The sequence below is a fragment of the Theropithecus gelada genome, chromosome 5, assembly GCF_003255815.1.
Source record: "Theropithecus gelada isolate Dixy chromosome 5, Tgel_1.0, whole genome shotgun sequence".
Taxonomy (NCBI): domain Eukaryota; kingdom Metazoa; phylum Chordata; class Mammalia; order Primates; family Cercopithecidae; genus Theropithecus; species Theropithecus gelada.
The window spans coordinates 114600867-114618352 of record NC_037672.1 but is presented as its reverse complement, the minus strand read 5'-3'; the positions used below and the strand labels follow the sequence as shown (position 1 = coordinate 114618352).

The following is a 17486-nucleotide window of genomic DNA, read 5'->3' as shown; positions in this document are numbered from 1 at the left end:
TGAGGTTCTTATCTGTTGTAATGAAGAGATTCGGTTTTGAGCTTTGTAGCCAAAAGACCTTTCCATGAACTAATACTTCTCTCCTTCTAACTGCCACTCAGTCTTTCAAAATACTGGCTAGACATTATCATTGCAAACATTACTATTATTGCAAATAGGGGAACTAGTTTTCATATGCTATATTGTTGACCCAGTAAATATTTCCAGGTATAATTGATTTACAGTAAGAGGCAGTACGGCGTAATAGTGAAAAGCACGCTCTCTGGAGCCAGACTGGATTTAAATCTTTGCTCTAACACTTACTAGGGATGTGAATTTGGCCATGTTACTTAACCTCTCTGTGCCTCAGTATTTTGTCTCTTGAAAAGGGGTGGAGGAGGGGAGATTATCACAGTATCTACCTCATTGGGTGTTTCAGGAAAGTTAAATTCATAAATATAAATAAAATGCTTAGCACAGCAACTGATAAGTAGTACTGGGAGTTTGCTGTTATTATTATGCTATTGTTGTTACAATTAATGATCTGAAGAATAACCAGAGCTCTATAGGTTTATCATGATTACTAATGAAGATGCCACTGAAAAAAGAATTCAGGAGCATCTTGACGATGGCAGAGAGTTTGAAGAAGCGACGATCAACGTTGAAGATCACCGCTCTCAACCCCGGGCCTGGCGCCGGGTAGGGGCGCGGCGCTCGATTTCCTTCCCTGCCTCCGCCGTCCCCCTGGTGCGCATGCTCAGCTCCGCTCGGCCCTCGCCTTTGATTTATTTTTTTTTTCTGGGCGGCCGCGGCGACCCGGGACTGACTTCAGTATGGGAAGTGGAGCCCCCGGAGCCGCTACCGTGGCGGCGGCGCTGTGAGGAGCAGCCAGGGGGAGGCAGCTGCGGCTTGCTGGTGAGTATCCGGGAAGCGCCACCATGGGGCTCCGTAAGAAGAGCGCCAGGAACCCCCCAGTTCTGAGCCAGGAATTCATCCTGCAGAATCATGCGGACATCGTCTCCTGCGTGGGGATGTTCTTCCTGCTGGGGCTTGTGTTCGAGGGAACAGCAGAAGCATCCATCGTGTTTCTCACTCTTCAACACAGTGTTGCTGTCCCTGCAGCAGAGGAACCAGCCACGGGATCAAAGTCCCTCTATTATTATGGTGTCAAAGATTTGGCCACGGTTTTCTTCTACATGCTGGTGGCAATCATTATTCATGCCACAATTCAGGAATATGTGTTGGATAAAATTAACAGGAGAATGCAGTTCACCAAAGCGAAACAAAACAAGTTTAATGAATCTGGTCAGTTTAGTGTGTTCTACTTTTTTTCTTGTATTTGGGGCACATTCATTTTAATTTCTGAAAACTGCCTGTCAGACCCAACTCTCATATGGAGGGCTCATCCCCATCGCATGATGACATTTCAAATGAAGTTTTTCTACATATCCCAATTGGCTTACTGGTTTCATGCTCTTCCTGAACTCTACTTCCAGAAAATCAGAAAACAGGACATCCCTCGTCAACTTGTCTACATTGGTCTTCACCTCTTTCACATTACTGGAGCTTATCTGTTGTACTTGAATCATTTGGGACTTCTTCTTTTGGTACTGCATTATTTTGTTGAATTACTTTCCCACATGTGCGGCCTGTTTTACTTTAGTGATGAAAAGTACCAGAAAGGCATGTCTCTGTGGGCCATTGTGTTTATCTTGGGTAGACTTATGACTTTAATTGTTTCCGTACTCACTGTTGGGTTTCACCTGGCTGGATCGCAGAATCAGAATCCTGATGCCATTACTGGAAATGTAAATGTGTTGGCAGCTAAAATTGCTGTTCTGTCGTCCAGTTGCACGATCCAAGCCTATGTAACATGGAACTTAATTACTCTCCGGCTTCAGAGGTGGATAGAAGATTCTAATATTCAGGCCTCATGTATGAAGAAGAAACGGTCAAGATCTTCTAAAAAAAGAACAGAAAACGGAGTGGGAATGGAAACTTCAAATAGAGTAGACTGTCTGCCAAAGAGGAAAGAGAAATCTTCATAATATTTGCAAGCGCATTGATTAACGTCTGCAAAGGAATCTGCTCTTTGAGATTTCTTTCTGCACTAGAGATTTTTCTGTTTTTGAAAATAGTTCGTGCTCTTTGGTTTTTGTTATTGAACTGTTTCATGTATTTTTTAAAGACATTTGAGGGTAGGGTGATTATTATAAATGGGAAAAAAAGATTTTGGTTGAGATTTAATTAGTAATCGTCAAAATAATGTCAAAATAGTTTTGGGGATCACCACTATATTTTGTTTTGATTTTTAACCTTTCAACATTTTCCTGATGATTTGCAGAGATAATCACACAATTTTGCATATCAATGATACTAGTTCTTATTCCCACCAGTGTTTCATAATACCAGACAGATAGTCTGTCCTATCAAGGTTATGTGTTTAATGTTTGCTTTGGGGTAAAAGTACTAAAAAGGTGGAAATCAAATAGTATTCTCTAATTGTTAGAGTTTATTTTTTAAGAATTTACAACTCAGAAAAGATTTGTAAAATCACCAAAATAATAATGTTCTTTATTTTACAGGTAGTGATTATTAGTGCTACATCCCCATTTAAAAAAAAATACAGTACTAATGGGTAACACATATGGAGGTTTATTGCCATATATATTGCATCAAAAATCATTAATTAATATAAAAATATTACTGAAGAGTTAAAATCATTCCTGTCCATTCCACTTGTAAATGGGAATTCATGAAATTAAATATTACTTTAAAAAGGATATTGGACTTAGTCTTTTTTATATATGTTTATTAAAAATGATTCTTAATGAGGCCTTATAAGATCAGTAACCACAGCATCTTAGAAAAATATTGTTTGTGTACCACATTGAAAAATAATACTTGGCATGTGTATAAAAAGAATGTCAGCTAATTACATTTGGAAAACATGTACCAACCTTCAATAAGTTGAAAATTAGATAGTCACATGAAAGACTTTCGAAAAATAATGTTGTTATTATTTGTTTTCATCTTTAATTGGGGAACATTTATGTGTATAAGACATATTTTGAAGATTATTTACATACACATGTATGTATAATCTGTATCTTTGCAGAAGCCAATAGAAACAATGGGAATTAGTGGGTGAGTATTTATACATATTGCCTCTCAATCCTTATTTCAGTTTTATTTCCATAATGTGTTTATATAATTTTTCAGTAAGACAATACTTTACAAATATGCTAGGGGAAGGCCATATATTTCCTATTCCTTTATATTTTCTCCTACTATGTCTCTCATCTCTGAATATTTTATAGCCAGCTCTCTCTTTGGTTTAAGTAATTCAACTCTCCCAAGCATGGAGGACCCTCAAAATTAAGTGTAATACTTTTGTTACAGATCACAGACGGAAGAGCCACTCTTGGTAAAACATTCCTTTCTGTCTGTTTTCAGAAGTAAATATCAAAGCAATATTTCATCTTTTTTTTTTTTTTTTCGTATAGACTCCATCATCTTACCTATTTTTTTTTTTTTTTTCAGTTACTGAATACTGTAATATTGGTAGCACGTGCTGTAAGGTCCAAAGTAAACCAACTGTTATTCAACTGAAGAACAAAGATTTTTACCTTCTCGTATGACAGAGTTCTTTTTTAAAAACTATTCTAGCCCATTACCTGTAACCCCACTCCTGGTAACAAATGCCCTATATGTTGTATACTTCTTTACAAGTAACTGCAGATCTGACTCAAATTGGAAAAATAAATTGCAGAAAAATTATTATGTTACATGATTAACAATGCCAAGAGTTAATGTTGACTTAGCAATAGATGTGATTAGGATTTAGATCAATTTCCCTAGGATGTTTCTTGGCTCTAACCCCTCAGCTTTATGTTCTGCATGGCAGCAAATAATGAAAACTATTCTAGGTTTTGTTTCTTTAACCCTGTGATGGAGAGAAAGAGAAAAAAAACTAATTTCTAAAATTCCTAAGACAATGGAAGTTACCTTTAGTAAAGTCATTTGATAAAGGAGTATACTGGACTGATACATGTAAGTCAGGTTTTATGCTTCACCCATGGAAAAAGGCAAAGCCCTTTTTTATGTGTGTGTGTGTAAGATATTAGTTCACAAGAGGAAGCAAGGTTATTGAGAAAAATAAAGGGAAAGATGCTGGCTACATCTCAACTACTCACAACGGTATTCCTACTCAATAAATATTGTCAGAAAATAAACATATACCAAATAAATTATGAAAGCAACATTACAAATGAAATTTAGCTCATTACGAATTAGGTATTTTTAAAAATTTATTTTCAAAACATTCCTGCTATGATAAATCTCAGTGTGATAACTTGGTCTGTGTCAAAATGGACCACATGGAAACATAAATTTTCATTATGATTTAAGTTATTATTAAAGCAGGCATTAATTAACCTTGTGAAGGCTCAAATAGCTGATAACCTGCATCCCCCACCAACACCAAAACTGCAGAAATCATAAAGATACATCTAATATTTATATTTAAAGATTTTGTGATTTATTGCCTTCAAAGTTTAGCTTTATATTTTAAATAAGTCTACAAATACAGGTTTTTCCAGCATGGGATCAAAGTATATGTTTATTTTTGAAAAAAATTTTGAAAAATTTTCAAAAATTTTCTGCTAGCATTTAATTAACAGTGTATACCATTTGTTTTTAAACAAATAGTATCAACGTGTCATGCAACCTATGTATCTTTTAAGGGACAAAAAGTTTTAGGCCTCATTATTCTCTTGCTGATAAGTATAATTCTCCATTTATTTTAATTAGAAAAAAACATAAAATACTTTTCCATTTATCTTTCATCAACATTGTTTATTGGTAGCAGAACCATGCATAACCAATACCGTATTAACTTGGAATAGATTCAAGAAGATTAGAGTTATTAAATTAATAATTTAAAGCTTGCTTGAAGACATGAAATATTCTGATATCTCTTTAAGTTGGAAAAATAAACGTAAAGTTTAAGTTCTCACTCGACTAAGTGAGAATAATTTGTATAGAGTAACACAATACTTTTTACCAATGCTTTATGCAGGACTTGTCATATTGGAACAGTTTCTTAGAGGAAGTTCTTGTGGAAAGCCATGCTTGAGAATGTGGCATATGAAATAGGCTGTGGCGGGCGCCTGTAGTCCCAGCTACTGGGGAGGCTGAGGCAGGAGAATGGCGTAAACCCGGGAGGCGGAGCTTGCAGTGAGCTGAGATCCGGCCACTGCACTCCAGCCTGGGCGACCGAGCGAGACTCCGTCTCAAAAAAAAAAAAGAAAAAGAAAAAAAAAAAAAAGAAATAGGCTAGTACTGTGGCAGAGAATGCCCTCCAATGGGAGAGCAGACCTTTGTAATCTGGACAAAATAGACGGTGTTGCTGAGTATACAGAGGTAATTACTTTTATTTATTTATTTATTTATTTATTTATTTAAGATGGAGTCTCGCTCTGTCTCCAGGCTGGAGTGCAGTGGCATGCTCTTGCTTCACTGCAACCTCTGCCTCCTGGGTTCAAGCAATTCTCCTGCCTTAGCCTCCCAGGTAGCTGGGATTACAGGCACGCACCACCATGCCAGGCTAATTGTGTTTTTAGTAGGGATTGGGTTTCACCATGTTGGCCAGGATGGTCTCGATCTCTTGACCTTGTGATCCACCTGCCTCGGCCTCGCAGTGCTGGGATTATAGGCGTGAGCCACCGCGCCTGGCCAGGTAATTACTTCTTACTAACACCAAACCATCTGACCAGAGAATTCAGTAGCATTTAGTTAACAGTGTATCCCAGTTTTAAAAAGCAAATAGTATGAATGTGTCATGCAACTTACATATCTTGTAAGGGACAAACAAGTGTTAGGCTTCATTATGTTATGATAAATCTCAGTGTGATGATTTGGTCTGTGTCAAGATGGACATGGAAACAATTTTCCATTATGATTTGAGGTGCTATTAAAGCAGGCATTAGTTAATTCTGTGAAAGCTTAAGTAACTGATTAACTATCAAAAACAGGTTAATCAGTTAAAAACTGGTAGGAATTTCTATGGAAATAGAGGAAAAATAATTGTTCACTGCCATCTTTCAATCAAATCTACCTTCTGTGAGAAACTACCCACACTAAATAAGATAGAGTGGTACCTGCCAATTACTCCCAATTATGTAGAAAAAACAGTCATACATCCTTCATGCAAAAATTATACATTTCCGAAACATTGAATTGGAACTTTCTTTATACAGTCATGTAACTGTCAAAATTTTCTATCTAAATCCCTATTACCAAGTTCTTTTTAGGCCCTGCACCCACTCTGGCAGTTTTAAGTATTAAATAAATGTGGAATAAGCCAAACATTAAGAAATCTGCTCCTGAGATTATTTACCTGGGTTTTCCTTTTTCCTGACAGGTGACCTTGCATTTTGTGTTGCAGCATTATGTCAGCTATTTTTTTCATTTTAAAAATCTAAAAAAATACATTAATGTGTAAACTCACCATTCCAGTAGACAATCACATAGATGAAGAAAAGACAGTGGGTTGTGATAGGTGGTTAAAGGTTCACTTTAATTTAAAAATGAAAATGGTTAAGTTAAATTGACAGTAATGATGTCTGAATCTTCTAGCCAGCCTAGAAGTGTCGGTATTAAGGGATGTGGTTACTCAATGAATCAGGAAAAATATCAATTTTAAACAAAGGGCAAGTTAACTCCCTCAATTAAATGTAAGAAAAGACTCAATTTTAACACCACCCACATCATTCACCAAATCAAATCATGTCAGCCTTGAAGAATCTCATGGCTTGAGGAAAGTTTGCAAAAATATATATCATTTACTAGTGCCCATGTGGGATTTCTCATAAGCCATCACACACTGAAAAATATTTACATCCCAAAGTAAATTTAGTATCTCTTTCTCTTAATGCCCTTATTGCTTTAACTACAGAAAAGGAGCTGTCCTCTTAATACAATCCTCAAATAAAAACAGCTAGTTAAATACAAGGTTGCCAGAGTCCTCAACACAAATATTGAAATATAACTTGTAAGCTTTAAGACATTTTTTAAAAGATGTTTTTAGTTATAATGATACTAATTCAGCAGAAGAGTGTAATAAGGTGATTACAAAAAATGGTTAACAACAGAGGTCAGGGGCAAGCCCCTGCTGTGGCCTTTAGAGCCAAGTGAACTTTGGTAGAGAGGTCAACATTCTGTCTTGAATTGTATGCCATTAAAATGACAAAGGTATGTATCTCAAAAAGCTCTCATGAGGATTAATAATATATACAGATACAGTGTCATAAAGTTTCTTTGTGCGTGTGTGTTTATACAAACATGTTAATATATTTATATTTATGCCACATATGTGTTTAATATACACTTAACATAGTTATGTGTGTCTCCATGTTTATGCATAAATATATACATATGCACCTATGTACACACACTTATAGGTTTTTCCCCTATATATTTATTTGTTTCATTTTAGTGGATTTTGTTTTTTAGGGTAGTGTTAAGCTCACAGCAAAATTGAGTGCAGGATACAGAGTTCTCATACCTCACACATACCTGATCTCACACATACACCGCTTTCCTCACTATCAGTATTCCACCTTAGAGTGCTACATTTATTGCGATTGGTGAACCTATATTTTTCCCATCATTATCAACTAATGTCTATATTTTACACTAGGGTTCACATGTATTGCATTCTATGGATTTCTCAAGTGTATGGCATGTAACTACCATTATTGTATCATTCAGAGTCATTTAGCCTAAAATTCCTCTGTGCCACATCTATTAGTCTCTTCTTCCCCTGTAGATTTTCACACATTGTACAAATGTATGGCATTGATTTTTCTCTCATGTACAGGTAGGAGGCAATAGAAAATTCAAGCATAGTGAATCTATTTTCCAAATGTATGAATTTCCAAAGACTAAATAATGTACATTACAGTATATATATGACTATAATTAAAATGTACAGAAATTATCTTCTGAGTAACTAAACACTTATTTTAAAGAGTTATAAAATTCATTGTAACTATGGACTATTTTTCTTACATAATTACAGAAAAAAACAATGACAACATATACAAAATTTTGATATATATTAATTCCAAAGTAGGTGTTATATTTAACATATTTGAAACCATGGTCTAGGTAAATTACAGTAAGAATAAAAATTAAATTCTGATATTCAAAATTAGATTTCAGACTAAGTAAGTGAATTAAGCATTTATTTAGGAAAATCAAAGAGCATTAACCATCACTTTAATAGTTATGGATAGTAGACTATTATCCTCTTGGTGTCAGATAATATACATTATACATCATTGTATTCTCATTACCTTGCACAGTGTCTGTAGATCATAATTTCTCAGAATTTGTTGAACTCAGTTGAAACAAGCAAAGAAAAAAACTTAGAGAAGCTTTCCGTCACATTTTAAATATTGACTTTCCTTAAATCTATCACCCTTTCCTGATTTTAAGTAGTAACTGTTAATTTATTACTTGTTTATTGCCTATCTCCTGTGTCCACTTGAGGGCTGAAGTCATGACTTTTTAGATCACTAAGGTAAAAGTATCATGAAGTACAAGTCTAGTCCAGTGGAAGCACTCAATAAAAATGTGTCGACTGATTATTTACTTTGTGGTTTGGGGGCAGACTACACTAGGTTTTTATTTAGAAATTTGTGCATGTTATGTGTGGCATCCTGATGACATTTGTGCTTTGTCAATTTCTTTGAAACTTGAGTGCTTTTTCTAAGAATTAAGTTAATATCTCTTCTAAATGTGAAGCTACTATTATAATCTTCATTATATGAATCAGAATGCCATTTTGAATGTTACACATGAATTAAATATAAACCAGCTGTTCCACATCCTTAATGGCACTTTTGTAATGCTGAAGAACAAGGGGAATGATGCTATTTGAAAAGGCACAGGAGATTGAGAGAGGGACATGTGTTTTGGTAGGAATGAAAATAGATTTTTTTTTTTGGTCAGTAGTATCTGTCATGTCTTTTAGACATCCTAATATACACTTAGAGCTCAGGGGAGGATTCAAAGCTAAGGACATAAATTTGGGAGTCATGAGTATAAATGAAATATTTAAGTAGGGGCATTGAACAAGGTAATCTAAGGAGAGGGAATACCTAGGGAGAAGAAGAAAGTACACTCCTTATCCTTGAAGCATTCCTACAGATAGAAATGAAGTAGTAGAATAAGAGCCAACAAGGGAAACTCAGCAATGGCTGATGTAGTAGAAAAACCAAGACTAAATGTATATGGGCCTCACAGAACCCAAACCTAGGTGACAGCTGGTAAGATAGTCAAAACACAAAGGTAAACAGTGTCACAGAACCTACAAGAAAAGTGTATTACAAGCATGAAGATATAAATGCTGCCCACTACTGAGAGTTCAAATTCCTTATGATTAGAAATTTCGAATGGCTGGACTGGAAAACAGGTAGGTCACGGGAGAGACGGTGAGATCGGTTTCAGTGGAGTGATAGGGATGGAAGTTCTGTTGGAATGAATTGAGGGAAAAATAGGAGGCTAGGATATGCTGTATGATATTATGAATAATTTCTCAACAAATGTCTCTGTGAAAATGTAGCCAAGAAATGGAAAAGAGTAATGAATTATCTTATGTACTAAACAAAGTTAAGTGTGGAGTTAAAAGAGTTTGTTTTGTTGTTGTAACTGTTCTTAGGATAGAAGACAATAGAGAATATTTATACATTTGCATACTGAAAAAGAGATAAGATGACACAAAGGAGAGGGAGGATAACTGCAAGATCCAGGCCACATTGCATGAGCACACTGAAGAAATGGTTGTAAGACGTGGTTTACTAATTTGAAAAAAGCGTGTTTTACTAATTTGAAAAAAGCTTGAAATAAATCTTGAGTTGGCACATTTTCGCACAGCCTTTGGGACATCTGCATACAATAGATATTTGAAGGATTTTTGAACAAAGAAATGGTCCTAATGTTTTTTGTATTTTTTTACTCCATCTTTACTTTTCAAAAAATTCCAATGCTATAATAGATTACGAAGGCACCAGGTGTTCATTAGATCTTGAGAAAACAGGAGCTCTGAGCTTTTCTTCCCAATTGAAGTTTCTATCTTTCCACTTTAATTACCATTACCATGGGACTAAACAGGACTAATTACAATTTAACAAATCTGATGATGTTTTTAATCAATTTAATTATCCATGCCAATAATGCTAATCCATGGTAAAACTTTCAAAAGGATATTAAGATTCTTTAATACTGCTTAAAATGTTTGACTTCTCTACATTTTGGAGGCTGAAGTTTTAATATTACTGGGTGTTAACAAAAGGAAATACTTTAATGCGGTTTTCAATATTTGCAAAGTGATTGAAAGTCATACCTTTATCTCATACATAAGTAATAGAATACTTAAAACAACCCCAAATTTATGCATAGTTGAGCTTCAAATATTCACAATATGTCTGATAAAGTCATGTAGATTGGTGGCGAGAAGAAGAAAGGGGTCTGAAAAATAACAACATCATGGTAAGGGAAGGCTATAGTGCACCTCTGGGAAGGTTTCTTAGGTAAACAGTACTAGTGCATTCGGGTCACAAGGAGCCATCACTCCAGGTAAAATATATTTTTCCAATCCTGGTAATAACAAAGCTTTATGAAAGTGAAGGGGCTGTCCTAATAAGCTCTTTGGGTCTAAACACTTCAACTCTGATATCTCTATAAAAGAGTATCCCATAAAGGCTGAGAGATATTTGACCACCTTATAAAGTCTTAGCAGACAAAGCAAGTTAAGTTCAATTCCTTAAATATTTATTGATTGCTTAGTATATCCCAGACCTGATGGTAAACACTGGGGACACAGTGATAAGTAATACGACAAGTGACAATTTGTAGTCCAATGGCCAATGACATTTACAGTTTTGACTGTAAACAGCCATAGTGCAATATCAAGAAGCTACTTAGAAGAGTAACCTAGCTACTTAGAAGAGTAAGCAACTTAGAAGCCCTCACTCAAGGGGGACACCAAGTGACCTGTAGTGAAGTGAGAATAGTAGTGGGAAGAACTGCTGGGACCCACTTGGGAGGGTATATGATATTGGATACTAGAGGGAGAAAGAAACTCAAGAAAATTGGTAACACCTGAAGTTATACCTGTTGGAGTTAAATCACTAATGAAATTCCTATGAGAGTAATGTGGTTGATGAGGCTTAGAGAAAACAATCCACTAAATAAATTATAATAAACACAGTTCAGTATGATCTATCACATGAAAACCGTTTTGAAGAATATAAACAAAAGTTTAATTTACCAATATATAGGCACTCTTAAAAAACTTTAAGTTTGATTGACAACATGTTTTGTATGACATTCTGGGACAACTGTCTGAACTAATCCAAGGTGCCCTGATGGGAACATCTCTTAACTATATTACTCGTTATCTTTCTGCATGGTGGTACCTACGTGAGTAACCAATCCCTTCTATGGGTCCTTCATCTGAGTCCCTGTTTGGAATGTGACATTATTAAAGAAATATATTTGATCTTAGTTTTAGATCTTGGATACAAAACCCATCCTGGGTCAAATGAAGGTGTAAAACAGGAATAGGTTCTGGCAGGGAAATCCATAGCAAAGTGCCAACTTGTTCTTCACCAGGCAGTGTTATCAGGATGACCTCCAACTTACTCAGCAGCATTTTAAATGTGCAGCACTGCTGGCCAGTAACATGTTTCTTGTGAAGTTCTTAGACATGATTTTGCTTTCTGGGGAAATACTCTTTATTCACATCTGTTTTCAGGGTTGCTAAGAAGAAAATCATTGGCTTTCTCACTGCTTACAGACATGGAGAATGACATTACCCATGTCTTTATTTTCTAAATGTTGACATTAGTGGCCTAATAATGTATTCTACATTTTTCTAAAAAGAAAGATAGTTGCTATGTGTTGGGAATTGTTTTACATAAAAGAGCAACCTCAATATTGACCGTGAAATAATTTAAACAAATTGCTGCAGTTTCACTAATAGTGGCAGAAGGGTGTCTTTTTGGTTATTCCCATGCACCTTTGCTTAAATACATTTATCTAATTAGAAAACTCTTAAAAAGAAATTGTTGGCTGTATGTATATTGGGGTTACAAACTGCATATTTTTCATTTGCAGAGTATTTTCATTTCTAACCTTTAGTTACCTGTTGATTATGAGAATAACCTTAATTTCTTGACGTTATTAAGATTTCCTTATCTTTTACTTTTCCCCACTATATTTAAAAATATTGAAAGAAAAGAGCACATAGCAAATTCCGACCTATATAAGGTTTTGCTGAAATTAATCTACATATAAAGATTTATGAAATAAAATTATTCACAAATATTAACATTTAATTGTCTCCCATTTTCACTAGTTTTCTCTAAAATCTCTATTTTATCAACCCCAAAATATATAATAAAGTCATTAGACATTTTATATGCTTGAAGATCTCCAAAATCCCTACCAAATTCAAATGGCAGTATTGGACAATTAGAAATGTATTTGTTATTTATCAGATTCTATAAATTATTATAAGATCATCAATGTTTTCCAAATATATCAAAACATATCATAGCTCTTCAAGCTAGTCCTGGCCTCTACTACTATGTTATAATTACGGCCATTCTTGCAATTACTCTAAATTACTCTTATTTTAAATTGTATATTTTGAACACTATCTCCCTTACTAAACTGTAAACGTATGATTAAAACTGAAAATGTTATAGGCCAGATATGTTTATTTTTTAAATGCCTGTTTATTTTTCAAGTTGGATAAGTCTATTCTTATTTATCATAGAAATGGCATTATTTACAGGCAAGAAATAGTGGTTTAGAAGGAGAGAGATGTGATAGAATTTCTGAGAATTATTAGAGTAAATGGCTCCAGTGATCACCTACGTGAATTATTCTCTGCAATATATATCGGCAATAGTAAACAGCTTATTGTTCATTAACTTTAAGGGGTTTGAATCATTTATGGCAAAATAGACTATACACTACTTAAGTACAGGATTCTTATGCTTCATTATATGCATTACATTTCATTGTATCTAGTATGATGATGTTTAAAATCACACTTAAATCATATATTTTATTAATTATACTGCAAATTAAAGGGTTGTTCAACTCTCCATTCAGCAAGTGGTAATTAAATGCCTATTGTGTTCAGCACTATGTTTAGGTCTGCAGCTAAAAGGGAAAATGTCAATTCCTCCTCTCACTGTGTTTATGGCTTAGGGAAGGAAAGAGACTAATTATGAAGCATAATAATGCACTATGATAAGCAATATGATTATTGGTTGGATTATTCATTCTATGAGGGAAAGCAGTCTAGCCTCAGTGGTTTAAGGAAATCTTCCTCAAACAATTGACAACTGTAATAACAGTGGGAGAATTAGGGGTTAGAAAGTTTAAACAATGGACATACATTGTCCAGATGGAGAAGGGCACACATACACACCAAAAATCGAGGGAAGGCATGGATTTGGGCATGAAATATTGTTAGAATATAGAGAACAAGTGAGGGAGGAAAGAATGACCTTGAATAACATACTAAAAAGTTTGCACTTTATCTAAGATCAGTAAGTATTTAGTGAAATATTTTGCCAGGAGAATGACAAGATTATTTTTATTAAAAGAAATTATTTGTAGTGGCATGGAGAATCTACTGGAAGGAGTCAGAGAAAATTAGTCTATTCAAAGGCTATTTCATATAACAATGCAGGAAAAATTATTGTAATCCACACTGAAGTAACAAGAAGAATGAAGATTTTAGGTGCAAAAACTATTATTAGTGTTAGTCTCAATAGAATTTGTTGCTCCTGGATATGAACAGTGAGATAAATGGGTGTTATGGATTTATGACTTATCAACTCAGCTATGAGCAAATTAGCAGCATATGGTACTGTTTCTGAGAATACAATACAGGGGAAGAAAAATTGTGAACACAAATCAATTGAGTTTTTGAAGAAATACCCTTTGACCCAGGAATCCTATTACTGGGTATACACCCAAAGGAATATAAATTATTCTATTATAAATGTTCACTGCAACACTGTTTACAATAGCAAAGACATGAAATCTATCTAAATGCTCATCAATGATAGACTGAATAAAGGAAATGTGGTACATATACACCAAGAAATACTATGCAGCCATAAAATAGAAAGAGATTATGTCCTTTACAGGGACATGGATGGAGCTGGAGGTCATTATCCTTAGCAAACTAATGCAGGAACAGAAAAGCAAATACCACGTTCTTAATTAAAATTGGGAGCTAAATTACAAGAACACATGGATACCTAGAGGGGAACAACACACACCAAGACCTTTTGGAGGGTGAAGGGTGGAAGGAGGAAAACGATCAGGAAAGATAACTAATGTGTACTAGGATTAATATCTGGGTGATGAAATAGTCTGTACAACAAACTCCTATCACACAGTTTTACCTATGTAACAAACCCGCACATGTACCCCTGAACTCAGAAGTCTAAAAAACAAATAAATAAAATTGAAATGTTTTTAAAACAACAAAAACACCATAATGATATTTATCAATGATAATAGCATATACAGGCCTTATGATGATAAGAAATAACTCAGATGGATACATATATTTTGGAAAGTCATCAAAATATAAATAATAATCGAAGTCAAGTTGTAAGGTCAAATTTCGAAGAATGAATATGTAGAGAGAAAAATTAAAAGACCTATCTCTAATGACAGACATTTTCTTTACAGAAAGTTTTAAAAAGGCCTAGGAAAGAATCTTTAAAATTTCTGAGCAGCATTCCTATGAATGACCTAAGTAAAGCAATAAAACCAATATTTTCTATTCATTGAAAATTTCTTCTCTGCGAAACAATGCATCTGTTCTGTGATACAGGGATAACATGTATTATGAAGATATGGTGAGTGACAAAAAAACTTTATATATTACTAACATTAAATATTTCTTATTCTAAACATAACTAGAAAATTTAAAACTAGTAACTAGTATATTAAAAGAAAGAGCACAAACTTGAATGTATCTTCAGGAAACTAAAATGTCACCTAGCAGACTTGAATAAAAAATAGAAATTCAAGAAAAAAAAATACAACTAGAAAAATGTAAAACTCAATAATAGTCAAACAACAAATTAAGAAGATTTAAAAAGAGCTTCAACACAACAGATCTGTCAGAAAAAAAAAAAAAAAAATGCCATAAGAGAACAAGGAAACAGGAAAGAAAAAGGATAGAATGAGAATGTTTGATATGTGTTTGGGGTTTCAGAGAGGGAGGAGAGAAAATGGGGCAAATGCCATATTTTGAAAGATAACTGGAAGATTTCAGAAGCGTCAAACACCACCAATCCTCATATTCAACCAATCAAATAAATCTGAAACACACAACACACATACATACACACACACACAGACACACACACACATACACACAAGTGTGTGTGCGCATGTAGACATTTGTCCAGTAATATAAAAAAATTAGTCAGGAAATTAAATGCAAAGAGAAAGTCTTAATTTATAGAGCAAAGGGAGAAATTAAGAACAGAAAATGGACAGTCTAAAAGGAGAGATGATTCTCAGGAGGGATAACGGAGGCAAGAAGGCTGTGTAATGTGAATCTGCATGCTGAGAGAATTGTCAATGTGAGAATCTACATATGGTAAAAATATTTGTAATGGAAACATAGTGCTACTATTAGGTCACTCTTAGGGAAGTACGGCTCCAGCACCAATCCGCTGGCTTCAAAGTCTCTTCCTGGGCTCTTCTCTAGTGTCTCCCTGACAAGTCTGGAAATCCATAGGGCCTTTGAGGTATGCCCATCAATGCCGATGGTCTATTGCCTCCTGTTATACCCCATAGAGCTAGAATCCCAGAATTCTGTGCAGCAATAGCCTCAAGTCACTTTGAAAGACTCTACAGGAAACTTCAAGGTGTGTTCTTGCACTGGGCTATAAAAATATTAAGGATGGGTGTATACAAGAGATTTTTCAGAGTCTAAAGCAGAACCGTACTAAATAATTCTAAAGGCAATTATTCATTTAGAAGGAAAATTAAAGTTGGAATTTAAAAAATACTCAAATACTCAAAAACGGAAAAGATAGAAAAATAAAAACAAGACCAACCAATTGAAAGCAAAAATTAAAGCTATAAAAAAAAATCAGTAATCAGTTTAAATCTAAATGATCTAAATGCCCCAGCAATATATGGTTTTCAAGAAACACATGTAAATATAAGAAACCAAAATATGGAACTCCAAAGGAAAAACAATAGGTATATTATGTATATTCTACTCAATAGAAATAGTTGTGGCTCTGTTTATATAAGGCAAAAAAGAGTTTAAGGAAAAAAATATATATACTGGCTCTCTATATGAAAACTACATAATGATTAAAGCCTCAATTTACTAGAAATACATACCAATTTTAAATTAGCATGCTCCTGTGACTCTAGCTTTATAATTTGTCTTTGAGTCAGGGTTCTCCAATTGCAAGTGACAGAAAGAGTCTCTAACTTAAGTAGACAAGAAAATTTTTGGTAATATCTGTATTGATTAGCTCACAATGTTGAGAGAGAAGCAGGACTGGACTACTAGAAAATAGATGAGAATTCTAGATGTTAAGATCTGAAACTAGGATGTAATCAGGTTATAGTGCCACAGTGGGCATAGCTGGCACCCACAGTGCTGCTGGACACAGGCGTTGTGGTCATCAAATGCCCTCGAGACTTTCACTAAATTTGTCCTGGTGAACAAATTATATGCTTCAGTATTTACCTTTGAATTACTTGTTTAATGTTAAGAGGTTCAGAGTAGGAGCACTTCGTTGTGTCCCAGCTGTTAACCAGTTCAGGGAAGGAGTATCTATTCCCTTGGGCTTCCTTATTGGGAATAATGCAATATTGTGTCTTCCATTTGTGTTTTGTTTTAATTAGGGGTAGAGTGGGAAGCTTCAAACATTTACGTAAATGCCTCAATTTTCTGAGTAACTATACAATTTTCCAAGTAAGACATGACCACATAGAATGAGGTTTATTGTTAGTTTTTATCTCTCTCTCTTTTTTATTTTTATTATATTATTTTTTTCCAGACAGGGTCCTGCCCTGTCACCTACGCTGGAATGCAGTGGGGCAATCTCGGCTCACTGCAACCTCCGCCTCCCGGGTTCAAGGGATTCTCTTGCCTCAGCCACTTGAGTAGCTGAGATCACAGGCGTATGCCACCACGCCCAGATAATTTTTGTATTTTTAATAAAGACAGGGTTTTGCCATGTTGGCCAGACTGGTCTCAAACTCCTGGGCTCAAGTGACCCACCCACCTCCCAGAGTGCTGGGATTACAGGAGTGAGCCATAGCACCCTGCCTTTTATCTTTTTATAGCACTGAAAACAGAGCCAAAGTGTTCTGTCAATTCCTTTCTGTGTCTAACTACACACACCCACATATTCATCTAGCTG

At 34.9% G+C, this 17486-nt stretch overlaps 1 protein-coding gene across 1 annotated transcript; it reads left to right on the top strand.

Annotated features, from left to right (window-relative positions):
- Nucleotides 1-708: 708 nt before the first annotated feature.
- On the top strand, nucleotides 709-2762 carry TRAM1L1 (translocation associated membrane protein 1 like 1). Its single transcript, XM_025386019.1, has one exon. The coding sequence runs from the start codon at nucleotides 918-920 to the stop codon at nucleotides 2025-2027; it is 1110 nt and encodes a 369-aa protein (XP_025241804.1). The 5' UTR covers nucleotides 709-917; the 3' UTR covers nucleotides 2028-2762.
- Nucleotides 2763-17486: the final 14724 nt, after the last annotated feature.